The sequence below is a fragment of the Anser brachyrhynchus genome (genome assembly GCF_964034855.1).
Source record: "Anser brachyrhynchus genome assembly, chromosome: 27".
Lineage (NCBI taxonomy): Eukaryota > Metazoa > Chordata > Aves > Anseriformes > Anatidae > Anser > Anser brachyrhynchus.
In genome coordinates, this window is record NC_137720.1 from 4,552,567 (window position 1) to 4,580,482 (window position 27,916).

General features: G+C 43.9%; 2 protein-coding genes across 4 annotated transcripts in view; both read right to left on the reverse strand.

Moving 5' to 3' along the window:
• Positions 1 to 7,364, reverse strand: part of LZTR1 (leucine zipper like post translational regulator 1) — a 37,604-nt gene extending 30,240 nt beyond the window's left edge. The window contains exons 1-9 of one of the 2 annotated variants that reach the window (XM_080569035.1): positions 7,127 to 7,364; positions 6,968 to 7,030; positions 6,190 to 6,246; positions 5,450 to 5,529; positions 4,970 to 5,078; positions 3,536 to 3,619; positions 1,981 to 2,038; positions 1,242 to 1,381; positions 48 to 249 (exon numbers count right to left, since the gene is read on the reverse strand). In XM_080569035.1, coding sequence (XP_080425161.1) covers positions 48 to 249; positions 1,242 to 1,381; positions 1,981 to 2,038; positions 3,536 to 3,619; positions 4,970 to 5,078; positions 5,450 to 5,529; positions 6,190 to 6,246; positions 6,968 to 7,030; positions 7,127 to 7,302 — 969 coding nt within the window. In that variant the 5' untranslated portion in view covers positions 7,303 to 7,364. The remainder of the gene's footprint in view (positions 1 to 47; positions 250 to 1,241; positions 1,382 to 1,980; positions 2,039 to 3,535; positions 3,620 to 4,969; positions 5,079 to 5,449; positions 5,530 to 6,189; positions 6,247 to 6,967; positions 7,031 to 7,126) is intronic. The other variant, XM_080569034.1, reaches the window with a different exon arrangement.
• A 2,885-nt stretch (positions 7,365 to 10,249) lies between these two features.
• Positions 10,250 to 27,916, reverse strand: part of IPO9 (importin 9) — a 33,442-nt gene continuing 15,775 nt past the window's right edge. For both annotated transcript variants that reach the window (XM_080569032.1, XM_080569033.1), the window contains exons 9-24: positions 26,803 to 26,861; positions 26,116 to 26,267; positions 25,321 to 25,419; positions 25,075 to 25,181; positions 23,763 to 23,902; positions 23,319 to 23,478; positions 22,198 to 22,424; positions 21,825 to 21,973; positions 20,771 to 20,899; positions 19,196 to 19,471; positions 17,261 to 17,427; positions 15,058 to 15,191; positions 13,432 to 13,551; positions 12,839 to 12,940; positions 11,939 to 12,015; positions 10,250 to 11,354 (exon numbers count right to left, since the gene is read on the reverse strand). In XM_080569032.1, coding sequence (XP_080425158.1) covers positions 11,244 to 11,354; positions 11,939 to 12,015; positions 12,839 to 12,940; positions 13,432 to 13,551; positions 15,058 to 15,191; positions 17,261 to 17,427; positions 19,196 to 19,471; positions 20,771 to 20,899; positions 21,825 to 21,973; positions 22,198 to 22,424; positions 23,319 to 23,478; positions 23,763 to 23,902; positions 25,075 to 25,181; positions 25,321 to 25,419; positions 26,116 to 26,267; positions 26,803 to 26,861 — 2,209 coding nt within the window. In that variant the 3' untranslated portion in view covers positions 10,250 to 11,243. The remainder of the gene's footprint in view (positions 11,355 to 11,938; positions 12,016 to 12,838; positions 12,941 to 13,431; positions 13,552 to 15,057; positions 15,192 to 17,260; positions 17,428 to 19,195; positions 19,472 to 20,770; positions 20,900 to 21,824; positions 21,974 to 22,197; positions 22,425 to 23,318; positions 23,479 to 23,762; positions 23,903 to 25,074; positions 25,182 to 25,320; positions 25,420 to 26,115; positions 26,268 to 26,802; positions 26,862 to 27,916) is intronic.

The window sequence follows — 27,916 nt, forward strand, 5'->3', positions numbered from 1 at the left end:
AAACATGTCCGTAACCTGTCAGCAAAACCAAAAGCCGAACGTTTTACCTCACTGTCCGGGCTGGGTTGGACAACCTCCCAGGTCTGAGAGTCCACGTCATAGCAGTGAAGCTCGTTGGGCAGCGTGTTGTCTGCAGCACCACCAAACACGTAGAGATGCCGGTCAAACGCCACCATTGTGTGGCCGTACCGCCGCTGCGGAGGAGGAGGGGAGCCCCGCAGCAAGTGCTCAGTAGGAATTCGTGTCCAGCTGAAACACCAAACATGAAACAGAGTGCGTCTTTCACATTTCTCTTCAAAGTCAGCTTCTCGCTCTCACTCAGATTATACAAATTAAGAAGAGAAGCCCATTAGCGTTGTTACTGAACCCACACAATCACAGGCAACTGCAACCCCCTTAAACTTCTCAGAGACCTGCATCAGCTCCATGTTGCTAAACAGCTGAGAATGTCATAAAGGCAACGCGTCTCCTTAACCTAGACATGTTTATGTAAACCCCAGCAGCTCAAAGACCACAACTTGGGAAGAATTAGTGATCTACTGTCACACATTTTAACAGCTAACCCTTCCAAGTAAACGGCAGCATTCTGATTATGTAGCACGTTTCGGCAAGGCCTTGCTTATTCACGATGATAGCACTATTTCAGCCAAGGATTTGAGGCAGTTGGCTGTTGTTTCACTTGTGGTTCCACATCAGCCAGTTCCACTGGTAACCAGACAGAGCAGGTTCCCAGAACAGACCCTAAGATCTGCATGCCCACCTTACGGCATTTGTCGCTCACCAGAGGGGTCACACTTTCAGAGCAACAGTCAGCACTCCCAGCAAGTCGCACTAAATGTCTCAAACTGAATACTCAAGATGTTAAGATACTGTGCTTTCACATTTCCTAATGATTCTAGTGCGAACTGGTATTTTACAGGACCTCTGTCTGTTTTTAATCAAGTATTCATAACAACTTTTAGGAAGAAAATACTTGGCATTTGATTCAGAATAAACTGAGATACATCCTTCTTTCTTAAAGCACATCTACCAAACTTTCTGTTCATTTGCTGAAAAAGCCCTAGCCAAAGCACATGGCAAAATACAAAGCCTCATTAAAACAGACCATATTTTATTTAATCTATCCTTGCTAGTCATAAGATGTAGTATTCTTCCTCAATAGCTTCAAGTACATGCATTCCTCAACTTAAGTAGTCAAGGATTATGTGGATTTTGTGCAGTTTAACTGCAAAAAAACTTACATTTTTTCCTTGAATTCAAACTGGAAGAGATTATTGGTAATCTTTGCTCCACTCTGGCCAGAGAAAACAAACATCTTGTCTTTGCAAACAGCCACAGGAAAATTACAGCATGAAGGAGGGATCTCACCGCTTTGTTCAATCTGAAAGATAATGAAGTACAAAATAAACAAACAAAACATTTTGTAGAGCAAAGCTACACATGTGGAGTACGCTTGTAGGAAGGCGCAGTGCATCCGCACATAAGGGTACATGGTAGCAACGTTTGCAGGCAATCAAGTCCCCATAAATTTGGCAATAGGTAATCAATTAATGCTGTGTTTACAGGTCTGCACAGACTAATTTTACCATGGATAAAAAAAGATGGGAGGCCGTATTTCTAAAGCCTCTGTCACTGCAACGATGGGGATTCTCTCTGATCTTGACAGGCACTCAGCCAAGATTCCTGTTGATGGCAGTGGTTAAAGCGGGAAACACAATCCTTTTTTACAGGGGACATAGCAAAGCCGCCCCGGGCAGTCGAGGTCCAGCTCACAGACTCACAAGCAGAAATCATATGTTCATAGATTGTTGGTGTTTTCCAGATACACAAACAAAATCAAACTTGAACTGCTGTTAAGCTATGTGACAAATACATTCTGAAGAGAGAGCAATGCTATCTGGCATAGGAAATTTAAAGTAATTGTGTGTGAAAACCAAAATAGAAAAGTTATTTGCGTTATTTCAAATTAAAGCTTCTTACCTCTTCCCAACATGTTAGCTCTCTATCCTGTAGGCCAATTGTCCACATGTCATTTAACCTGTGTTATAACACAAAAAAGTCTGACTGGAAACACTTTCTGTTTTGTTATTTTTAGCTCATAGACTTGAAAAGACAAAGATTGTATTTTATCAGCATTCCTTCTCCTGAACAGGAAGAATCTCCTGCTAGCAGAAAAAAAATAATACAAACCTAAATTTCTAACTCTATATTTTATACCACCACCAGAGCCTGCTTTAGCATCTTTCTGGTTACATATACACAACAGTTAACACAACAACTCTGCTTGGAGCTTAAGGATTAGAATTTAATCTTTGGGATTTTTACAGAAATACCCCTTATTATCGTGCTTTCTTTCACTCATTCCTGCTAACTCCTGATACTGACCACAGTAACTATTTACGTGGCTGAATCCTACTCCAAACACATAAAAGAGGATGAAGTGAGTAACGTGACACATCAGAGGCTACTACACATCTGACTATGATTTTCCCAGTACAAGTAATTTGCAGACGACTACAAATGCTTCTTTTGTTCAGAGTTGCCTGGAGGCTCATGTTCCACAAAAAGACATTTTTAGCACGATCTTGGTAAATTAGATAGCTCCTCTCACCCAGTCTCTCCTTCCAGCTACCCAGGGCCCATGGGGAGCTTCCTAAATTGGAACAGAACAATTCCACAGTCATGCATCTTTCTCCAATTCTTCCTTCAGAAACAAAGGAAAGATCCCATCTGCTTCTTCACATTAATGTCGGTTCTGGTGGAGACTGAGAAGCTTTTTTACAGATTCTCCTCAGAAGAGGCACCCGGCAACTTGAGGCATCTCCTAGTGTGTGCCAATCTGTGTGTGTTCTCACGATGCAGATATCGTGCATCAACATAAAAAACTTCCCAACTTCACCAAGACAAAAAAAAAATTTTAAAAAATCGCATGTTCAGAACTGACTCTTCCCTGATGGACTGAGAGCACATGTGAAGAGCTGGAATCTGGAACGAAGCACCAGGCTCTCCCTAACTTCTCAGTACCACTCCTTTTCAGTCCTTTCTCATCTAACATCTCATCTGCCTTCAATCTAAATAATCTTGATATTTCAGCGCAATATCCCACCAAGGGTATCACGTATTTTCAAAGAAAAAGCTCACATAGTTTTCTCAGTTGTGTTATATGACTTCATAGAAAACCCAGGCTTTGTTCTGTCAGTTTTCAGCAACATCAGGAGGCCTGTAGCGGGTATCTTCTAAGAAATGCTCATTTGCCAAATTTCAAAGACCATTTAGCATCTTTGCAACCAAGCAAGCTGTCAAACTGTACATCCACAGCCATTCTGAGTCACCAGCTTTTTAGCTTTTAAACATATACTTATTTCAACACGTACTGGTGAACTGCAAAAATCTAATGCTCAACAACAGTGAGGTTTAGCAAAGCTCCCATTATTGTTAAAAGCACTCGGTATACGAAAATGTCTCTCCAGATGTGAAAAGCCAGTGACTGGGATTTTACACAAGCGACCAAGGAGAGAGCGATCCCTCCACATACCGTGCATTGCCATCGTATCCCGCAAAGATCCACAGCTTATCACTATACACTGTTGCACCATGAGCTGACCTCGCAACCGGTAACCTGCAATTGAGGAAAAAAAAAAAGTCTTAATTACCTACGGAAGTGCTGTAAGAAGGATCTGCACGATAGGCAAAATGCACAGGTAACAAGAATAAAGCCCCCTACGCAAACTGCCTCAGCCAGGAAATTGCTTCTGTCATACATCCTCAAAACACAAAGCAAGCTTCTGATGGGTACATTTTAGAACATTATTCTCTCCTTCCATCACTAAACTACCTCATCACATACAGGGAAAAAAAATAAACCAACAAATTGCTTGTTATGCTCCAAATACTCTGAAGTATTTTATCTAAGGTAGCAAAGCAGTGGGACGATTAATAGCACTATCATTACAGCAAAGCGGAAAACTACAAACGTTATAAAAATCCCATGCAGGTTTTCATGCACTAAGAGGATGGAACACGTAAGTGAAATCATGGACAGGGTTCAAAAGACTACTGGGGACAGCATAGCGCGGGCATTCCTGAAATACAGAGCCCATGATAAAAGATCAGTCATGTGATTTCTCCCTCCTAATTTGAATTGCTTTTACTAAATCAGCCAACTTCAGCTGTGGGGAAAGAGAAGGACATTTGAATTCATAAAATATAAATAACAATTACTATCTGAAAGGTCCGAAGTTACTAGAAGAACCAGAAAGAGAAATTACTAATGTAGTCTACCTTTTAAAATGTAACATATACTCATGAGCAGTGAGCAACAGTAACTCAAGAACAGAGTGTGTGTTCCTCACCCATTTCTGCAAGTTACACTAGAGCCACCAAACAACCTGAAATGCGCATAGCCAACTTGAAGAAATAACGAGTTACTGTATTTAATTTTCCCTTGGAAAATTGTATCATGGGAACCTCCATCCAATAGATGCAAACACATGTCAACTCATTCATCTGCTTCTGAATTTGTGTGAACACGCATCACCTTAATGCACTTCAAGTAAGTATGCTCCAAGAAAGTCAAATTTTAATAAGAAAGGAATGTGTACATTTAACTACAAATAAGCTTCAATTTGTTTTATGACAAAAACAAATTGAAGCCATATGGAATCAACAAATTTCATGCTATCCATGAAAAAGGGAATTTAAAAGAAATCATTTCCTTTGCTCCCATCCCTTCTGACCCAGAAATGAAACGTGAAGAACGGTTTTGTCAAATTTCCAATCTTGTACACTCTGGAATGTAGGCCTTCAGATCAAAAGATGAAGTCTTCAAGAAACTTTAATTAAGAAAGCATATCAGAAACAGTCTTATAGCCTTAATACTAACATTGTAACTAATTCTATGTGCCATTTTAATGGTTGCTGAGTGATGCTCAGAATCCTGAAGCGTAGGATAATAATGTCGCTTCCTTACCTTCCTTCAGTCTTCCACTCTGTCCATTGTCCAGTTGCAAACTTATATTCAAAGAGATCATTTTTATTCTTCAGATTGGAATTGGAATAAATGTCTCCAGTATAGCCACCTGAGCAACAACAATTCCATTAGACTCAAACCCAATACAGCACATATGCTTAGAGTCAGCATATGAGAAGAAAACTTAAGTTCAGACAACACAGAGAGAAGCTATTTAACTACTGGACTACTGCAGATGGGAGACTTCTTCGCTCTTAGCCCTACAGAAACACCATGGCAATGAGCTTCAAGTTTGCATTGCTTTAGACAAAGAAGCAAAAGTATTTCAAAGCTAAAGTTGAAATCACAGCCAGCCATGGAAAAATACTAGGCTTTCTACTGAATAAGATCCTTTGAGGCTTCCTAAAAATATTTCATTTTTAAAATACCAACACATTTATCATTCCAAACATGCATAACCGTAATCTGCCACTGTCTTACCAAACACAAACATGCTGCTCCCATAGACCACAGCTGAGTGGTGATACCGTGGTGCTGGCGGGGTCCCCGTGGTAAAAGCCCTGCACAACATTTAGAACAGCAGCAATCAAACACCCCTTGTCATGCTTCAAGCGCTCAAAGTTATTATGCAGACTCAATGGGAAATATAACTGTTAAAAGTTAATCTACTGTTCTTGACTATTTTCACTGGTTTTGGTTTCTTAAATTATATTACCTAGGACTTCATAACAGGCTAAGCACCGCAAGCAGAGACAGCATAATGAACATGAAATCTCTTTGGCGGAGATATCGAGTAAGGCCCAGGTAAGACAACACAGATCGCACAGTCCAGAATGAGGGAGCAAAGCAAAGGCATCCATGAGCCCTTCTCTACACCTCTTGTTGCCCGAGGGGCTGCAGCAGCCCCGTCCCTCTGCCCACGTGCCCTTCTGGCACTCTCAGACTGCACAAACGGTGCCAGCGCACAGCTCCAAGTACCGCTGTGTTGCCCAGCCTCCCCTGGCAGGAGCTGGCTGCATTTGACAGCCTCCCTGAAGGCTCTGTCACACACCAGACCAAGGGGCTTGCGAAGGCCCAACTGCAACCGCACCGGGGCGGGGGGAAGACGCTTCCTCCTGGATGATCTGTGTAGAGCCCCAGCTTTTTACACCCAGACCAGGGGTGCAGAGAAAGAAAGTCATCTCCCCCACCCCTGCGGGCAGCTGTGCAGGGCGACCCACCTGCACCAGGAGCAGTCCTTCACATCGAAGCGCAGCAGGTCGTTCAGCATCGTCTTCCTGTGGGAAGGAACCAGGGAGGAAGGAACTCAGCAGGCTACGGTTCTGCTTGGGGCAGGACCCAGACCCCCAAATCCCTTCCCCTCAAGCCAGGACCCCCCAAACCCCTTCCCCTCAGGCCAGGACCCCCTCAAACCTCTTCTCCTCAGGCCAGGACCCCCTCAAACCTCTTCCCCTCAGACTCATGTCCCCCAAACCCCTTCCCCTCAAGCCAGGACCCCCCAAGCCCCTTCCCCTCAGGCCAGGACTCCCCCAAACCCCTTCCCCGCAGGTCAGGACGCCCCAAGCCCCTTCCCCTCAGACCCAAGCCCCCCAGGTCCCTTCCCCTCAGGTCAGACCCCACCCCCAAGCCCCTTCCCCTCAGGCCAGGACCCCCCAAGCCCCTTCCCCTCAGACCCAACCCCTTCCCCTCAGGTCAGACCCCACCCCCAAGCCCCTTCCCCTCAGGCCAGGACCCCCCAAGCCCCTTCCCCTCAGACCCAACCCCTTCCCCTCAGGTCAGACCCCACCCCCAAGCCCCTTCCCCTCAGGTCAGACCCGACCCCCAAGCCCCTTCCCCTCAGGTCAGACCCCACCCCCAAGCCCCTTCCCCTCAGGCCAGGACCCCCCAAGCCCCTTCCCCTCAGACCCAAGCCCCTTCCCCTCAGGTCAGACCCCACCCCCAAGCCCCTTCCCCTCAGACCCAGGCCCCCTCCCCTCGGCCCCCCCCACCCGGCCTCACCCGTTGTCCCCGCCGAAGACGTAGATGGCGTCCCGGTAGGCCACCACGGTGTGCTTGCTGCGCCTGCGGGCAGCACACAGCAGCGGTCAGGGGCCGCGGAGACCGGGACCCGGACCCCGACCCCCCCCCCCTCCCCGCCCGCCGCCCCCCGCCGCTCACCGGGCCCCCACGAACTCGTCGCAGGGCGGGAGGCGGCGCCAGCGGTGCACGGTCTCGAAGGGCCCGAAGTTGAGGGTGAGGTACTCCACGCTGTCCGAGCAGCTGTGGTCGAAGTCCACGCTCGGAGCCACCTTAGAGCGCCCCGCGACACCCGCCGGGGCCCCCGCCGCCGCCATGGCCCGTAGCAACCGGCGGGGCCTCCCCGCCGGACTACAACTCCCGGCGTGCCCCGCGGCTACTACTACTCGCGGCTGGGATGCAGGATCACCGCCGGACTACAGCCCCCAGCATGCCTCGCTCCCGGGGGGGGAGGGGTCGGTTCGGCGGCAGCTTGCTGCGCTGCGGCACCGAAGGTCGCGCGTTCGAGTCCCAGATCCGGCGGCAGCGCAGGGTGCGGGCAGAGGCCCTGCAAGGGCTGCCTGTGGAGGAGCCCCCGCGGCCCCGGGCAGTGGTCACAAGGGGGGCCGGGCCCTAGGGCATCGGGGTCGGGTCCGGGCCCAGCCGCCCCCAGCAGGAGAGCCCCAGGCCCCAGCTGCCCCCTGGTGGCGGGTCCTGCCCCCGCAGCCTGAGGGGAGCCCGGGGCTGGCCCAGGTGCCCGGTGCCCGCTCCCTGTACAAGCAGAAGCGAGGCACGTTTATACGTTAAAAGCTTTTATTCATTAATACAAAAAAAAAAATACCAAGAACAATACTCATGAGTACGCATAAAGTCTCATTCCAGAGTCATACCTGATCTATTAACTATTTAAATTATTTTCTGTGGCTACCAGAGCTTCATGCTACTCTAGCAAAATAAAACCCAGTGTGCAAACCCCAACCAGAGGCTGGCGGCCGTGCTGGGGCAGCCACAGTCCCGTCCTTCATTTTACCCAACGCACCTCATAGCACAGCCTTAGTAACCTTTGGTGACTATGGGTTCCCTTTCTTCTCAACAACAGACAACGAGTACGATGGGTGTTGCACACCTCGACACCGGGCCTTAGATGCATTTCCACAGCATCCGGCATCTTTCAGCCCGAGCAACCTCCTCGAGGCACACCGGCTCCGATCGGCTTCAAAGCTGACAGCCTCCAGCAAGCACTTTGTGGGTGAAGATACATCGTGTAGCAGTCAGTTTTGTTGGGAGGAAGGAGAAAGCAGGACAAAGGCGTGCGGGACCACAAAAGGGTTCCTTCAAACCCCCTACCGAGCACTGTGTGCTCTCACACCCTATTTGGCCTCTCTGTGAAAAGCTCAAGGCAGTACTTCTTGCCAAAAAAAGCATCCTGCACACCACAGCATGCTGTGGAGCTACGCCATCCCTGTGCCCACCATGCACAGATGGGCACGGGACCACCTCCAAGCTTGGTCTCCAGCCCCAGACCTTATCAGAGGTCCAGTACAGTGGCACCGTGCCTGCTCAGGCTGCGGGAAGGGTGCGTGCACGTGTGCCAATGCTACAGGCAGGGGAGTGCACAGCACTAGTCCCCAACAGCCACTTGTCCCCAGGTCCTTCCCATCTCACTGGATGCACTCATGGAAAAAGCCATCAACATCTGCAAATCAAAGAGCAGCTTCTAACCAACACTCAGGAGCTCTAGCAGGAACTGTACAAGACACTTATCGTTTAACTCTTGGGACCTTGCAATCACCAAGAAACCCTTGGATTCCTCAGTTCAAGTGTGAGGAATGGTATCAGTTACACAAGGCTGCTCCCATTTTTCAAACTTACCTAAACCTGCCACCCAACTTAACGTGCCTGAAGGATGACTGAAGCCAGCACCACCAAGGCACACACCCGTCAACATCACACAAAAGTACACGAACCCCACCAGCACCTCTCCCCAAGCCTGACCAGACCTGAACAAGTCCCATTTACTACTAACATCCTAAGACACACCCCGATGCTTTCAAACATTTGGTATTCACTTACCTCAAAAGATGGATAGATGGATAGATGTCTGTTATGAGCCCTGCTGTCAATGTATGGGCCAAACTATGGCTTTTTCATTCTATAACTTGAAATGGAGTTTAGATTTTGTCTTCACTTCTGCTCTGCTGACTTACACACGGTTTTGATGCAGCACAGGCTTGTTCTGGTGTGCAGGGGGGAACGTCAACTACTAGGGGGTCCTACCTGTTCCCAGGGCTGGGACCAGTCACTCTGAGGACACTCGCTTGATCCTTCCCAACAGGTATCAGGATATACCACTGCAGCCATCTACGTCCAGTTGGGTTTCCTCAAGAGACTGTTTAGTTTAATGTGTTGGCCCCTTTCAGTGAAAGCTACGAGACACACAAACGTCTCAAACAAAATTCCTAACTGACTTTAAAAATATATATATATTTAAGTAGAAGACAGAGCCACAACATTCCCAGCAAAGGGAAGGCCATAGCACAAAGTTTAATTGTATATCCTTATACACCAGAGGATCCACAGGGAAGAAAGATACTGCAACACAACTGCTTGGAAACTTTTGATCAGAGCTTACACCTTATTAGACACAGGCTAATCCAGACAAAGCCACACACGCACAAAAACCAGCCTCAGGTTCTGCTTCTCATAGAGCTATTCATACAAAAAAACTGTTGAGGACTCAAGGTTGAGCCAGACCTGCAGGTCTACAGCAAACTGTGGCAATTCCCCCTATTTCTGCCTATTCCTAGGCACAACAAGAGGGATCTGAGTGGGAGAAGGGAGCAATGTCTGCTTTACAATTTGGGGTTATTTTGCCACAGATGCTAAACAGGTTGTGCCATCTTTATCTGTTAAGAATTTATTATCCCCTCCTGGTAAAAAATGTGAAAAGCTATATTCTAAGCTAGATCAGTAAGATACATAATTACTCCATCTCTTTGGAGGTTTTCAGATACAACTTCAAAGCATATTATTCCACAAAGGAACAGCAAGTACCTTTCTTAAGAAAGGAAACTCTATAATGGGTCAGCCTTTTTCTTTTAAGCAGAAGAAGATGTATCCATTACAGGACTCCCTTTCTGTTTAAATGACTCCTGTGAAATACCCTAACATCCTCCAGGCGGCACATACAGAAAGTTTCCTAAGGAGAAGTATGTCTAAAAAAAGTGACTTCAGGAAACATGTGCAATTTCCTTTTAAATCTGTTTTATAAGAAGGATACCAATGTACATTTTAATAGTTTTATTTTCATTTTCCCCAAGAGGGAACCAAAGGCAGAGAGGTGTTGTGAGATACATCACGCTGTTCTTATGGGTAAATCAATTTGCAAATGTTATTTTACCACTCTATAAAAATACACACAGGAGTGTGAAGGAAGCAAAGTAGTTCAGAGTGGCTGTCATAGAGCAAATATCTTAAATACAATCAGTTTTCTCGCCCTAAAAATCGTGGCTCCTTGTGTTCCATAAAACCGAAGTCTTTAGTAGCCACATGCCACAGGAACAGAAATTTAAGTGGTAGCTTCCTTTGAGCATGTGCACACAAAAGCGTTAGTAAAGAACTGCTCCCACGGGACTAGACAGTAGATGTGAGCAACAAAGCCCCATCCACAGCAGGAAAGAAGATATGCATCTAGTTTTATTGTCTCAGCTTCCCATCCAAACTCCTGTAAACTGGTTCCATACCATTCAGGCATCTCTGATAAGAGTCTATAGTTCTATAAAAAGAAGTCACACTGTATGATCGAGATATTTACCCTGTATGTGTTATGTGAGCGCGAAGAGGAACAACCTTCCAATTTCTCAAGATACATCCAAGCAATCTGTAAGTGACCCAATTCCTCTCTCTGTCCAGCTGTGCTGTGTGAAACTCAGTTAAGTGCCTCTTCACGGGTAGAGACAGTTTGCTTTTAAAAATATTAAGGACACATTTCTAATCTTTTTTTTTTAAGAACTTCCTGGAAAGTTACTGTGGAAAATGAAAGTGCTCCCATGGTGAGACCAACGTGCAAAGCTCTATAGACTTCCATCTTTGCTGCTTTCTTAGTATTCCTTCCCTTAGCAGATTCGTTAAGATGAGGCTCAACACGTCGCAATGAGGCCCATCATCCACCTGTGACAAGCAGGTAGACACTGGAAAATGTTTTATGTTTAATCATAAAACGTGGAATAAGCCAAAAAAATATGGTTCAGATATGATCGGTATGGTCTCTTGAGCGGGTTTATATACCAATGGCCTGTAACACTCGCTTTTCGTTCTCATTGAGATGGTCTGAAAACATTGCATAGCAGGGCTGCTGTGCAAACTGACACAGGAAGTCAGTGAGATAGGCCTGAAAGGGAGACAGAAAGACCCAGTTAGCATCACTTCACTTCGGAAATTCTGCTTCTTTCAAGCACCCAATGATAAACGCGAACACGCACCAAACACGACAAGGGGACTGCAGGGAACAGAGAAGCGATGCAGAAGGGAGCGAGGTGGCAGAGGGGAAAGGCCGACAAACAGCTTCCAGGCGGTGGTAAAAAGCAGGGGCAAAGTACGGCACAGGGCCTGTGACTGGATGGGAGCATCTCCAAGGGGAATACGAAACTCTGTAATATCCAATCTACTTTTGATTTCAGCAAATAGCTGTGAAGCTCATGGGTAGAAAAATCGCACCTCCCTCTATTAAAGAAGTTTTGCTCATTTCCTTTTCCAAGTTATAGGTACAATACGAAAAAATAGCTCCAGGCATTCTTTGGATACTCAGCACTTCCCAAAGTAATCTCAATGAACTGACTATGTTTGGGACAACCATCATTAATTGGTGTTTCCACTGGTGTTCTGCAGTTTTGTTAGAGTACAACATAAAAATAAATAAATTCACAAGGAATGACAGGAATCTGATTTAAAATAATAATAATTCTAGAGCATCACCTGGAGATCTATTTGGTAAAGAGGGTCCTTTAACGCATCTGGATCATCCTCTTCATCATCTTCATAGTAATCCTCATCTGTCAGAGGCAAATCAGCAGGTTTTAACAACAAACAGAGCAAAGTATCTCAGGAAGTGTTCTACTGGACTGCTGTTGAAATCCAAAGGTCCACAAAGAAATAGCTTCGGCACTGCTGCATAAACTATTTTGTATCCAGAATATTTGCTCCTTAAGTTCACATGGTTAGAAAAAAAAAATACACCCCAGAACAAGAAGGGTCGCAGTGGGAGTCCCAAGGAATGCAGACGTGAGACGAGCATACATAAGATACTAGACAAGCAAGTTTGTTAGTTACGTGCACTATTAATCTTAAGCCTTGATCTTATGCCAGGGTGACACATTTCCAGTTTTGTGCTAATGCAAGAAGTCTCCCTTATTGTATCAGCCTGTAAGGTTCTCCCCTAAGACTATATGCAAACTGGGGAAGAGAGGAAAGGAGATACTATACACGCTCTGTCTGCTTTATGCTGCAATTATTGCTCAAGATCACTCCACAGGCAAGTTCGTCCACCGCTATGACACTGTCATTCCACCTCCATCTCCAGCACCAATCCGCTTCTCCGTCTTTGAGCACCAATATTCTCTTCAGAAAGAAATACCTGCACGAACCTCACAACAATGCAAAGCCTACACAGCATCCAAACTCTCATGTGAAAAATAAAGTCATTTAATCAACGTGTTGTTCAAAGACATGTCCCTCTCCCACAGAAAAAAAAAATCCACCTTTTTCAAAGTCCCAGTGTATTTCCTCCCCCTTGCCTGCTATCAAGGAAAGAAAACTAACTAGAACATCAGCAACTCTATTTTGTCTTTGAGTAACAACCTTGAAGTTGTTACTTACCATACTTGTTTGTGGAAAGAATATCTGATAAGAACTGTCCTGCTAAGCTTTCATCTTCATCCTCATCTTCTTCCTGATCCTCCCACATATCGTTTGAATCATCTGTTTAAAAAAATAAATAAATAAATCTAGAAATAAACAAAATCCAAGGTGCCCAATCTGTAAATCGCTATACAGGGACTGTATAGGTTTTAGGCAAACATCCCTGCTTTAGTAGGTGGGCAAAGGGAAAAGGCTGCAATCACTGTCATCTCTTTGGAATGACTGACTCAAAAACTGGAGCTAAGCAAAAAGCACCAACAAGAATGTATCCCCAAACAGGGAGGAAGAAAAGAAAACTGGATATATCAAGCAAGGATAATTTTAGTGGGATATGGTCAGATCCCGTCTTCCAGATAAAGTGACCCAAAATAATTTCCAGGTGTAAGAATACACAATAGTGACTGATCTTATCTTTTGGATTACTATTTAAACCTTTGTAATTACAGGTATAATATTTACTATTGTCAGCTTCTTATTACTGTAAATGCTTCTGAAGAGATTAAAAAGCAGATTTAAGCCATGCAAAGAGGAAAACCAACCCCGTGTTTTACCTTGACTCCAATCTGCGGTTGTCTGTCTTGATGCATTTGCTTCCATTGCGTTAGAAAGTTCATTTATTATTAATTTTAAGATTTTTACTAACAAAGGAATGTTTGTCCAGCGTTCAGGATCTATAAGAGAAGAAAAGTACACATCCTCACTGCTTTTCATAAGAACCAGTTAAAAAAAACAAGCCTCTTTTGTTGATGTTATTGTGTTTTTTGTTGTTTTTAATTTTACCATACATTTAAAATGCTCACAGACAAGCAAAACTTCCAGTTTGTTTTTCCTTTTTTTGTTTGTTTGTTTTTGAGGAAAACAAGACAGACAAAAGAAACAAAACCCAAACATTCCTTCCCATTCCTTTTGTATACCCTCACAGGCTTCCAGAAGTCTCAACTGCAATATGAAACCCTGCATATTTTGAACGAAGAGAATGCATGGTTAAAATCTTCACAGTTGAATGAGTTTGTGAAGTCTACTCAATGAAATCATAGTTACAGATGACTTCATTAAGCATTCTTCTCTGAAGTTATTGTTGCGGGGCTAGGAGTGCTTTCAAGTAAATGAGCTGTGCTGCACTCCCACGCCTGGCTCTCCCGCTTACCCTTTCTGAGAAGCTGCAGGCTCCCACCTTTTCTCACCAGGGTTTCTGCTGGGTTTAATTATGACATAAGGATAGCTAAACAGTATTTTTGTCCTTAATTACAAAAGTAAAGATCCTATCAAATAAAGGAACGGGGAGCACTAATTTTAACTTGGTTCTCAAACGCTAGCAATTACCGTTCTATCTGATCAGACAATATTTGAGTTTGCTGGTTTGTATTTTTTTTTCAAGCAAAGAGTAATAACATAGCAGGTGTTTTGTAACTGCTGCTTACCTCTAAAATGCCTAGTGCTTTCCCTATTCATTTCCCTAGTTGTCAACTTAGTTATTTTGGAAGGATAACCGCATCACCACGTTTGCCCCGAGCGTACGGCAACTGAAGGCTCGAAGAGCACTGACTGCGAGATGGGCTGCCAGTAATGTGTGCGAGCACTACACAGCAAGCTGCAGAACCAAGCTCGCCCTCCCCAGAGAAAACTGCCCAGCGCTCCCCTCTGATTTAATGTATGCATCTTTCTCTAAACAGTAACCTTTGATCGGAGATCTTGGGCACGACCAATTAAGTAAGACAAGTCTTATGCAGGAGACTTGTCAAGCTTTCCTCAAAAGTTATCCCTAACTTGCTGACATCATTGCAAGTATTTGTTAGTTTGTCTCATGAAAAAAATCACTTTTTTTTTTTTTAATCTTTACGGTCACTAAACAAATTTTCCTCTGAGAGAAGCTACTACGCATCATGAAATTATCAGTTTATCTCATTAGATGGAACAGGATGATGCAGAACAGCAGCGAATAACTCTCCATCCCGCAATCACCTCAGCCACTTAGATTAAGTCAGAAACATCAGGAGTCTTCCAGATCAGTCTCTCAAGTAATAGATACATTAAGCACAGGATGTATGGATTAGTTCTAAAAACAAATCTCCCACAGCTCTGTGTGATCTCGAAGATCTATTTTAAGGCCATTCGTAGCCTCCGCTAACATTAAAAAAAAAAAAAAACACGTTAGGAACAGCAGAGTAATTACTTACTTTTGGCTGATTTTGATCGTGTCCGTATTCCCTCATCCATATTAAATATTTCTTCTCCCTTTACCCTGATGTCCTGAAGCCGCTTGTCATCTGTGTTGATGCCATACTGAAGGAGTTTACACAGTGCTACAGAGCTAGGGAGTAAGGAGTAAGAAAATTATGGATCAGAATTTGTCTGAACTGCCTGGCTTACACAGTGAATTGTCAATAGGAAACAAATCTCCAGAGCAGGCATTCAGCTGCTCCTTTTTCCATGCTTTCACCAAGAACAAGCATTACATAATTTTCCTATTTGTCCTGCTTTATGTCAGTATCCAAAATTGGACTCACCTCCTGACCTGCACGGCAAGCCAAAACCTAACAAAGCTTTGGATTAAACCCTGCCAAACAGTGCATACACACATGCAAGTTTTTTTCAGTTCCGAAGGGCCACGAGGTTAAGCACATCCCTGAAACATTGCGTGCACATGAAGAATGAATTAAGAGGTAAGCAGTTGGCAACAAGTATTCATTTCACTGATCCACAGCTACAAACATCTCTGTTGCTCTTCTCTAGCGTCAAAGCCCTTTATACTTCTGGTCCTTCGCAGCTCAGCTACTCCCAAACCTCCCAGTTCTGCTCCCTCAGTGCCCTCACATATCCTTTCCACCTCTGCTGCTCAGATTTCTGCTCCTGACCTACAGCTGCTTTCCAGTCCCAGGCTGTTTTTGAGCCATATCAATGACATTTGACCACAGGCTAAGGCTGTCAATTTATACACCCGGCACTCTCAAAGCTCTCTTGGTTTCACAAGTCTAACACTGATGTTTCAGAGCTCTACACAACTCGTTCTCTTCATGCTCTCACTTCACACCCTTTTTCTCTCCCCACACCATGGCTCCAACTTCCCACACAGCTGGTTTGGACCCAGACCTTACAAGCCACCTCTGACTTGCCCAGTGTTTTCCCATCTTTTTTTTTTTTTTTAATACAAGTTAGAACAAATAACCACTTCTTCAACCCACCACTCTCAGGGATGGAGACTGATGCCCCCAGATTTATACAGTGTAAGCTATTCCTATTTTCCTTTCACTAATTTCAATTTGCTTGTGTCCAAATTGCAGGGTTTCCTGCAGGAGGAACTTCTTTTCTTCATTACTCAGAAAACACCTACCATTTTCTAACGCATCAGGAGCTCCACTGTAAATGACCCCAAATCAGGGTTTAATACAGTGCACGGACCTGCCAAATCATCTGGATACAAATCGCTCTAACCTCAGACAATACAGAGACAGCATTGTACAACAGAGTTTAACCTTGTTCTCCCTGTCAGCTTCAGCTTTGGCTATTCCCCACGGCCAAAAGCAGCTCCAGAGGACCCTGCAGACAGCCCTGCTCTCCCCCGGAGTAGGGAAAAACCACAGCTCTTAGGGACAAAACGGAACACACGCGACTGAGAACAGCACGCGATATCCTTCTCATCAGACTGTCTCCTATTCTGCATGATCATTCACACGCTTATATTTTAAAGATGCTTTTTCTTATTGCTTATTCCACAGTCTATTGGGCTGCCTTATAACAATAACACTCCAGCACATAGCGAGATGTGAGTTAGCAGCTGGTGTGAGCCCCTAACAGTGGTCTGTTGGGCTTCTCACTTCCAGAAAGTCAAAGGCATCAGCTGTGGCAAAATTTAAATACCGAGCATTTTGTGCTTTGGAATATTGCACTCAGCCTCCACTGGAACACTAGTGTGCTCCTGCAGGGAAAGGGAGAGAAAACTGTGTTGCAGTTTGTTTCTTTATTGACTTTTTAAGAGCTCATTAAATCACCAGATTATTTTAGGAAACCCTCTACAATACCCTGAGCCTCTACCATGGTCTACAAAGGGGATTTCATGGCCTGAAACTATTCACACAAGTTCAACATTAAAAGCAGTCCTGTGCTTACAATAGACACCCCCTTCCCGTTGGGATCACGCTGTTCCTGTACAGAAACACCAGGCAGCGAGAGAAGCACTCAGAGGAAGAGCAGGGATTGCTCCAGTTACCACAGCTCTCCTGAGCCGAACTGACAGGGCAGGAAAAAAATTCCTTCTGCCCAACGCCGACACACTAATCCGAGCCTGCAGCAGCTCCCCTGTCCCTCGCACCCGGAGCACTAATTGCAGTGGGATGATCAGAAAGCTAACGTCAGTGCATGGATCCTTACAAAACGCCCTACCTGACTTTGCCTTCGTACTGCCCGTAGAACAAGTGCTGCCGGCTCATCCATTCGGCCATCACAAACTCCAAGGCAGGCTTGCCGGTCGGTCCGGGGAGACTGCACAGGAACTCTAGGAGTGGTTCCAGTTGGGAGTGAACCAAGTGAGCAAACACCATAATTAAGGACTGCAAGGGAAAAGGGGAAACATTAGCTGTACATAATTTAACAGCTGAAAATGTTTTTATCAAATATTCAAGTAACTGAGTGCCCTGCAGGAATGGAGACCGTGCTCACCAGCCCCGAGAGGTAAAGGAAGTACAACCATCTGCGAGGCACGCAGACGTGTGCTGCAAAGCAGGCAAGAATACTATTACCAGCAGCAGCGATATTTAACTCCACAAAACACACTACAGGAATAGATTTACTCACGCCCATGCCCTCAACCAGCAAACCTTCCTAAAGCAAGGATTAAAAACTTAAAAATAAAAAAAAAAATAAAAATCAGAGGTTGCAGGCTTCTGACTAGCAAAAATATCACGAGCCAACACGCAGATACTGCAGGTGCCCTGGTCTGCTCGCTGGACCACGTGCTGTACACATGGTCCTATACACACACAGCTCAAAATCTATGCATGTATAACACAAATGTCCCATCATCGAGCTCAGATCCACAGCCAGAACCCACAGGCTCTTCCCCTTTCACCCAGGGTATTCCACCCCCACAGAAGACCACCCTTCTCTCACATCATCACATCAGAATGCAGAAGCACTTCTGTTTTGGATGCACTTTGAACACAAATTTTTGGGATAGAACTGCAAGGTTTAGAAAGGTATTTACAAGACACAGTTTTACAATCCATCTCCTAAAGACCAGGAATAGAATTCATATGCTGCATGTATCTAAATGTCAGTCTCAAAGTCCGACGGCACCTCTACAGGCTTCCTCAGGGAAAAGCTGCCCCATTCCGAAGACCCATCTCAAGATAGGGGAGAGATTTAGCATCATGAGAGGCTTGTTTCTCTTCCCCAGGTACGGGGGCTTCATATAACTAGTTCAGATTTAAGCTTCTGGATCTTTTAAATCCCAAAATGGACAAAGCGAGAGCCCTTCTGAACAGTTATGAACAAATAATGTTTCCCGGGGGGGAAAAAAAAAATCAAGTCTTTAAGATAAAATCTATGCTGACATCTGAACGACCTTCCTGCTTTGCCATGTGCTGGCTTGAAAAATGCACATATAAAAATCAGAGATGCGCCCAAGATAAAAGCGTTAGAGCAGATGAGCCTCAGCCAAGTGCTTCACTGAGGGCAAAGGTGGGATCTTGCCAAAAGGCAAGAATCTGCAACAGGGCCAGCAAAATGCCTTCCCACAGCTGCGGCTTGGAAATCAGGGCAGGCATCACTAGATGTTCCACATTAAGGGCACAGCCAAGAAAGACAGGATGAAGAATAAAGACTACTGGCATAAAAATGTTCTATAAAACCGTGCGACTAAGAGTAAAGCAAGCCTAGAAGTGATCGTGAGGCGCCTGTCTGGCCTGATGCAGGCCAACTACACCTTCCATCACCAAAAGTTCACCTTGTCTCAACTTCAAGGTATTCATTCATCCTCTGAAAAAAGCACAGAAACACATGAAAACACGCCTTTGCCACAACATCCCTACTTCAAGTTCTAAAGGTTTCTTCTAAAGGTTCGTTGCTTGCAAGCACAAGGTCATGAGAGACTATTTTTAAGGTGCATTAAAGTTTACCCAACAAGAACCCAACTTACCAAGTAATCTGGACATCTCTGTATGAATAAAGCAGGCATTTCCCTGACTGCTTCAGGGGATGTGCAGAACCTCCAATTGCACTACCATAAATAACCAGGTACACAATTAAAAAAAAAAAAACAACTGATAATTTCTTCTTCCAACACTTCTAATTATTTTCCTGTGTGCCTGGCCTGCTCACCTGCATTACACTGAGCGTCTCCGCTTGTTGCATTTTGCTCAGGATAGCTCTCAGGATCTGGTCCAGGTTCTCTCCCAGCTCACTTCCTGCTTTGGAAATTAAAGTGGAGACCAGCCTGCCCACAAAGGCAGCAGTGAATTCTGACGTCCTTGGATCTAGAAGCTGGCTCACCACCTGCATCACATACCACAATCCGTTGTGGCCTTGCTCGTCATGCCACTGCGCAATTTGCTCCAGCGCCACCGAGACGTATGCACGCAGACACTCGCCGCCGTTCTAAACAAGAAAGTTATTGTGTAAGGATTTGCTTCTCTAGCTGTGCGGAAGGGGAACATGGGAAGACATCTCCTTTTACCACTCCCCAAAACCCCTTAGACAAGATGAAAACAATGGGCAAACTGGTGGCACTGTGAAAGATTGTCTCTTGCGTACAATAAAATGACTGCCTGTATCTCAAAATTATTTTAAAATTATTTCAAAATATTTCAGTTCATTATGAAGACAGACAATCTTCATCTACCCAAACATCAAGAGGATCGCCTAGCAAATACAAAGTCAACCTGAAATGGTTATATTTTTGTGTTGGTCTTGTTATTCAGAGAAGTTCCAAGAGATTCTAACAAGTGAGAGATGAAGACAGCAAAGTATAGCATGAACAAAACAAACCAGCAGCCAAGCTGCAATTTTAAAAAAATCTTCTCAAAATGAAGATCCAGCACAGCAACCAGTACACTGGTCTCCACCTTCTTCTTGTTGGTCTCTAATCTATTCTTGCTGGTATGTTATTTAGGGAAAGCCATTTCAATGGTCCATGTTCACATGACAAAGGGTATCTTGCACTAAAAAATCCCTGTGTAAGGAAACGAAATTATCTTTGTTATTTAGAAGCCAGCTAGTAGACAGAACGAGAAGGCACTCTGCACTTTTAGCTTCAGAAGTTGTGTGGTTTTTTCTTGCTTGCCTAATCACCAGGTAACAGCAGAGCTGTTACAGCAGAGCCAACAAGCACAGCTCAGGTAAGCACTACCACTGTGAGATGAATCCTTGCTCTCCCTCCATTCAATACATGGCTCAACCAAGAAGTTTGCCCTCTCCTTCCCATCTTTTTCCACCTCTGTGAGTACAGGAGAAAACTGCCAGAAGCAAGGTGCAGAAGAACGTCTTTTGCTTCCCCATGCCTGAGAGTGTTCCTGAAGACTGCCTCTGCCATTGCTAGGTGTCATGAATGTTACTATGGAGGAATGTGAAAAGCAGTAAGTTTTTTAATTTTTAGGGCTCCTCCAGAGCCCTAAAATAGGAGAAAAAAAAATCAAGGCTGCTGCTCTACTCATTCTGATCCTCCAAATTAAGGAATGATTGGTAAAAGTCATTGCAAGTACCCAAACAGCAATGCTTTAATGACAAACTGCAGGTGGTGGCCTACAGATAAATTGCATGCAGCTCCTGAGGAGCTGCCAAAATAGCCATGGGCAAGCAAAGCCTGGGCTCCCTTGAAGGTTTTGCCAACTGTCTTATTTGGTCACCTCTCTTGAACTCGCCTAGCCCTGCTGTTCTTACCACTCCCTGCAGTGTTACCTGCATGGTAGCATTGTCATCTGTGTTCAGGCTGCACTGAGCCACTGCAGGGAATGCTTGGCAGATCAGGAGCTGGGACAGAGGAGGTTTTGTGTTCCTCACAACTGTGGTCAATATATCAATAGAAGTCTGAAAGGAAAACACAAACAAAAGCACTGTTACAACAGAAGCCACAGTACGTGAAGTCAGCATTGGTCACAGCACTGCAAGCACCAAAGTCATAAACAGGAGAGATGTGACCCAGTACTACCATCGCATCCTGACTTGACAAACCAGTTATTTATTTTAAAATCAGAGGATCCTGGAGTCATGCACCCACAGTCCCAGTATCTGACACAGACACATGATGCTATGCACTGTAGAAGTTCTTAAGGCAATTCAAACATTAAAAAGCAGTTTAAAACAACTTAATACGGGAAACAGTTCCACAGGGATGTACAGTATCCTGATATACAGTGATCAGTACAGCCAGAGAACTGTTCTAGCTGACTTGATCAATTTTGCTTATATCGATTTAAATTTAATTACCTACTAGTGATTGCTACAGTAATACCACTCAATAGGCAGATTATAAACATACGATAAAGGTATTTATGGGCTTACTTCCTTACAATTATTCTATACAGTCAATGCTTAACCTTTTATAAGTGGACTTTATACAGAAGTGACAAACCTGTATAATTTATCTCCAGCAATTTATACAACCAGAAAAGGTCTCAGAAAACAAAAAAGGTAAGGAATAGTTACACATCCTGCTGGAGAACATTCCACCAAAAAGGAAAGACTGTCACTGGTGAAACAAGACTATGGCAAAACAAAACAACTCAGCATATGCTGCAGATTGGAATGAGTCCACAGCAACAGTTTACTTTTGGAAACATCTCCCCCCATCTGCAGTTTGCCTTCTCTCCACAAAGAAACCTCTACCAAGCACTGAAGTCATTGTTCGAAAGCACTTTAAAAGCAGCCTTCCTGCTCTGCAGACCAGCCATCCTGCATGTTAAAGAACAGGGAATCATCTCCAGCTAAGACCATGTACCACTATAGCACTTACTGCACAAAGCCCTGCTGGGATCTTGTCAGCAGGGGCCTGCATGATGCTGACAAGAGTTGGTATTAGCCTCATCTGCATTGGACCCTGGCAGGCTTCTATCTGAGCTAGCTCCTTAAAGATATCTTGGGCAAGAGAAGCAACAACTGGATCTGGAGAGAGAAAGCACCATTTACTAAAACATACTAACAAAGACATCTCAATTTTTGCTACTGCTATTTCAAATCTGCATAGCAGAAAGTTTCTCTTCTAGCTTTACAATATAAATCATAATCGAATGAACATTGATTCATTATGTTTTCAGCACAGTGATAATCCTGGCCAGGATCCACTAGCAAAAACAACCGTACTTTGAAAATGTAATTTAAATGCATACCGTTACTGTACTTCAAAAAGATTGCAATTGTGAAGGGGCAGATTTTGTTCTCCACACTTGCTGTAAATGCTGGGTCTACCGTACAGACGATGCACAGCGTCTCCATCACAAGGTTGAGGACCTCCGAACTGAACTGAGTTGCCAAGTGGATCAGTCCATCAAGAATGCTAGGAAGGAAAGGCTGCAACACGTGGGTGCTCTCAGAGATCTTCAGCTGGTCACAGTAGCTGGACAAGATGCATAAAAACGTGCAGAATATATTAAAGTGATTTATACATTTAACACTGGATTACATATATGAATGGATATTTCACCCCACCCATCCTTCCTCCTTAAAATCATAGAATCATAAAGGTTGGAAAAGCCCTCCAAGATCATCCAGTCCAACCATCTCCCTACCACCAATGTCACCCACTACACCATGTCCCTTAAGTTGACTCCTCTAGGACTTTTCCCCTTCAGTCTACTACTTCCTTAATCTCCCAGCTATATTTCTTCCTCCTCATTCCATCCCTGATGGTTCACCTCTAGGAAAAAAAGTAATCTCAGCAAGAATGTCACTGCTTACGCAGTGTTTAATTACCATGTTCTACAAGCGAGCTAGGAAAGATGAAACAATTTGAGCAATAACAAAATATCCGTATCATTTCAGTGCAAACAGAAGACAAGTTGGTTGAGGGTAGGGTTGTGTGTGTGTGTGTTTTTAAAAACTAATTTTCAATTTTTGCTTTAGAGCCAGTAGAGCAGGAGGTTTTATAACTTCTTTACAAAAACAGGATGGAAAAAAGCAAACGTTCCTTATTGCCCTGATTTGCTCCACAAGGACAAATTATGTTATTCAGCCATGTTTGTGCCTGCATAGGGCTAACCTGGACTTCATTTATACGGTTGTTATCACTCCCTAGTTCTGCTTCTCTTTGGAACTGTACCATTTTAACATTTTACTGTAGCTAACTTAGAATCTCAATTTCTTATTCCTCATCAGAGTTAGTCTACTTTGAACCTGCTCATTTACACTTTTTAATCTCATATTCATTCCATGTTACATTTTTTTAAATTTTAAAATACCACGTTTGTAAGTGTGATTTATACCACTTTGGAGTTTCTTTGTATTTGCTTACCCCCAGATAGCTCTGACTGCAGAGATTCGGACAGAAGGCGGCTGGGTTTCGTGCAGACCGCTGACAGTAGCTTGCAGGAACTGCTGGATTAGTTCTGGAGACATCGCCACTGTGAAACGGCTGGCAGCCCAAAGAGCACGGCCCAAGAGAAAAGGAGACACTAAAAGAAAAACAACCAAACAAAAACAAAACAGTGGTTTTAATGTAAGTTTAATGAGTTTAAAATTACAACAGTGGTTCACATTTAAATGACTTACATTAGACTTTGTAGCATGTATGCATCTAGAAGACACAATGTATGCCTTTTCAACACATACAATGTGCACAACTGCACGCACACCACCACACGCACACAGCAACCTAAATCACCAGACACTTCCATTTGTAGGAGATTTCCAAGGCACTCAGCAGTTACTTGACTAATGGCCAGGGCCGCCCACATACCTGAAAGGTTGAGGTCTGCAAGAACGACGTTTGTCAGGAAGCCGTGCATATCAAAATGTATCCGACCATTCTTCACACTGTCAGTAATAATAGACTTCACAGAGCCCAGGGCAAGCATACAAGCTTCATGTATCTTCCACCTGTAAAGGAATTCAGATGTTTTTAGGCTTTCCCCACACCATCATCTCGATAAATATATAAAAAATCTGAAGGAAAAAACATTCATTTTTTGGTCTAAGCCACCACAACTATTTTCTTGATCCTGAAGAAGAGAACTTAAAGAGACTCTGAGACGAATGTTCACAAAACTCTACAAGCTGAGGGCTTGGAAACTAACCCAGGATGGGCAGCATTCTCAATTACCTTCTACATTTTTGTTTCAATAAATGTTACTTCTTGTACCACTTCTCCTCTCATTTAAAAAAATAGGAAAGAAATGAGAATTTGTTATGAAGTCTTCAGTCTCCAGCCGTGTCTTGCTTGATTATTCCATGTGCAGAAGCACTATGATACCCAGTACTTCAATGATTTTAAAAAGTTTATTTTTAAATTACATTTTGTTAATTAGGAGGAAATAGGGTTATGAGCAAATTACACTCCTCCTTGGTTTTGTTTGTGAAGTAAATAACCTCCTTTACAATTTATCACATTCAAGGCAGACAGGGACTCAACGTCTGACTGCTCAGGCATTCAGTTGCTGCTCACTATACAGAGTGGCTATTCAGACACTGATCTTCAGATCAACACAAACACTGAACTAATGCACTGTAAAACCAAGAGAGAACAGTTACGGAACAGCAATCAGGTACTCTTTCAACTGAGTGTTTTCCTATCCCCAAGTAACATTAAAAATCGTGACTTTAAAGTTCTCAAATTGAACACACGTATTTGCATATAGCACCTAAATCTCCTCTTTACATCACTTAAAAAAAGAAGATATGCCTGAAATTCTGAGCCCATTTAACTGAACAGAAAGTGAAGGTACTGTCAACATCTCTTCAGATCACATATAACCAATAACAGCTTCCAATGACATGTTTCAAGTAACTGTCAGGGACCTGGAGGGAGGGAGCCTGGGACACACAGCTTGTGTTAGGAGTGGCTGAAAGTCTGCCACATGAAGACTTCTGCATCTGCTCTGAGAGCTGCTGTACTTTCTTCTTCTTCTTCTAATCAGAAGTTCTCAAATGAAATCCTTGCCCATCAGCAGTAACGCCACAAAAAGAAATGTGATTGACTTATGCTGCACTCAGCACTCCAAAACAGCCTGCCACTTTTACCACTGTCATTCCCTGCTGCCCCATCTCCTTACCAGTGCTCAGCACCATTGTTTTTAGCCTGCTCAGCTTCCTGCAAATGCCTTGTAGCTGCTGCAGCCAAAGCAGTTGCACTTTCATTCTGGAAATCAGCAGCCACAGCCTGCACAGAAAGAAATAATAATGTTTAATTGCACAGACTTTAAGAAGTTGGACTTTTCTCCAAATGCCCCACATAAAGCTAAATTTATTATTTATTATTGTTATTTTGGTTGCTTCTAAATGTGGAACACCTTTCATACCAGCAACAGATCTTGTGCAGCAATCCTCACTGTATACGAAAAAGTATCATCATCTTCATCCTCCACAAACTGTTGTGGATTTGCAGTCCAAACTTTTATCTGGAACAGAAAGGAGACAAGAAGGATAGGGTGGATAACAAATTCAGAAGAACAAGTGTAAAAGACAGTTTTTCTGTTCCCAGTAACCTAATTTTTGCCAAAACTACTTTCAGAATTTCTCTGTCATTTTCTATAGCTGATTTTTCTCACATTCTATCAGAGAAACGTTTGAAAAGAGGAGGCGTGCTCTGTTCTGTGTTCACCTTGCTCTACTGCTTCTCATTGAAATCAGAATTTGACAAACTAATGACTGACCTGGAATCAATGCTACACGGCTTTATTTATAGATGAGGAATGGGAGAAGCAGATGAATCTTTAACAGAGTGCCTCTTTTTATGCATGCCTGCCTAAACAAGAGAAACAGAGGATGGCTCGCAGGCTTGGGAGGCCAGAAGGCACAAAGAATTTCAGTAAACATTATTTCATGCTACTCACACAATCCCTTCACTATCACAGAAACCTGGCTATCCCTTTCAGCATAACAACCCTCATTTTCACAGCATATTCCTTCATCTGCTGTCCACATTATACTCTATAGGAACATCTGGATGCTACTGCCCTAATTCCTGGCACAGCAAATTGACAGAACAGCCTATTAGATTACAGCAGCTTCCATTCACTGAAACACTTCCTAGGACATTAACTGTTCTAAATCTCTTATCTCATTTGCTTCCTACACAAGAAAAACATGCTCACCTGCTCCTCTGTGATCTGCATGTAAAGGAGGATGTAATAGATCAGCTCTGGCAAAGCCTTCTTCACCGTGCTCTTAAATTTGTTGTTTTCCAACAAGGCATGAACAAATTCAAATATGCTGAACACTAGATTTTCAAATCCCAATACTTCACCTGAACAAAGAAGAAAGTGAAAAAAGCAACATGACTGAATATGCCAACATACTGAAAGGTAAAAATGGGTGTCAAATATAATTACAGACTGTTAGGCTGTCTGGCGGGGTGATGCTTATTCTTACTCCTGTACTAGCAAGGACAGCAGCAGCCCCAGGAGGATGTCTGACCTCATCACTTTCTGCTCTTTTCCCACATCACTGCACACCCCTCATTAAAAATGATCAAGCCCAACCTAAAACCTGTTTGGTTTTCTTTTGTCCCATCACTTTTACCTCAAAATTGCTGTAAACCTCACTCCTTGAGTCATTAGAAACCTTAAATTATGCAGCTTCATTGATCACAGTCGAATGAAACTTGCAAAGAAGTGATGGACAGTGTCGTAACAGCATAAACGTACATTATCGCAAACTCCTAAGGTGTTTCTGCAACTATTTTGGCAACAGTAGTTGCCAAAGTAGTTGCCAAGTAGTATTTAGGAAAGTTCATTCCTCTTCAGAAGAGAGCTCAGAAGTGCAGTTGAACAAGTTCTTACCATCGGAATCCACCGGATCCTCCACCTCCTCTGTATAATTTACTTCTGTTCTCACATAAGTAGATGGAGTTAAGCAAACATGCACGTTTCTGAGGAGCTGCATCTACTTAGGAATTAAAATTCCCATTAATTGAGATGTTTTCTTTCTTAAAAAACATTGACTTGCACGTAGCCTCGTGCTTCAAATGGAAGACAAGCCACAGGATTTCCTGACTTTGTCCACTGCCCAGCTTCAGAGACCGTTTCTCCATCACTTGACAGGGTCCCCAAGATAATTTGATACACGCAAACCAAATCCTCCAAGGTAACCCAAAACTTCACCTATATCTAAACTTTGCCAGAATGGAACCACTCAGACTCAACCTTCCCAGGGGACAAGGAGCCAATTCTAGACTTCAGCGCTGCCGAGGGTGAGGAGCCACGCCGTGCTCCCACGCGCTGCCTAGTGCTGGCTCTGCTCCTGCGCTGGGAGGTGGCAGAAAACTAACCTGGGGGCGGAGAGGAAGGAGGATTCTTCTGGGATAGTGAGCCAATAGATCCAACACATGCCAGAGCAAACACAAGGGAAGGAAGGACAAGACTCCCCTTTTGCATACAAAAACTATTTTGTCAGCTCAGCTGCCAGCAGAGCTGCAGTGGGAGTCAGGACTGGAGGTGAAGAAATACGTTATCAGCAATTTAACAACCAGCTCCTTGTGTTTTAACAGGTGTCTTAAAAAAAAATGCAGTAGGATTGTGAAACAAAAGACTGTCCAGGCAACTTTGGTATGAAAAGGTCTAGATCTGTGATCTCTAGGAGAACAGCCATGCTTATTAGATTACAGAGGAAAAACGCAGTCAACCCTTGTGTTATTACAACACAGCGCCCAGTCCTGGTGCCAATTCAAAAAGCTCACAAAAAGCTACAAGAAGGCTCAGTATTTTACAATTTACTGCCTCGCTACAAAAAGCTAAACCAGCAACTTCTGGATTAACAACAGGAAAAGATTTGACTTGTCGGTTTGCAAGTCCTGGGAAAACTACCAACAGAATACCTCTTTAACATAGTCATTACTTTGCTGCACAATCTGCTAAGTGATAACATTGAAAATGCAAATCAAATTCAACTTCTGCA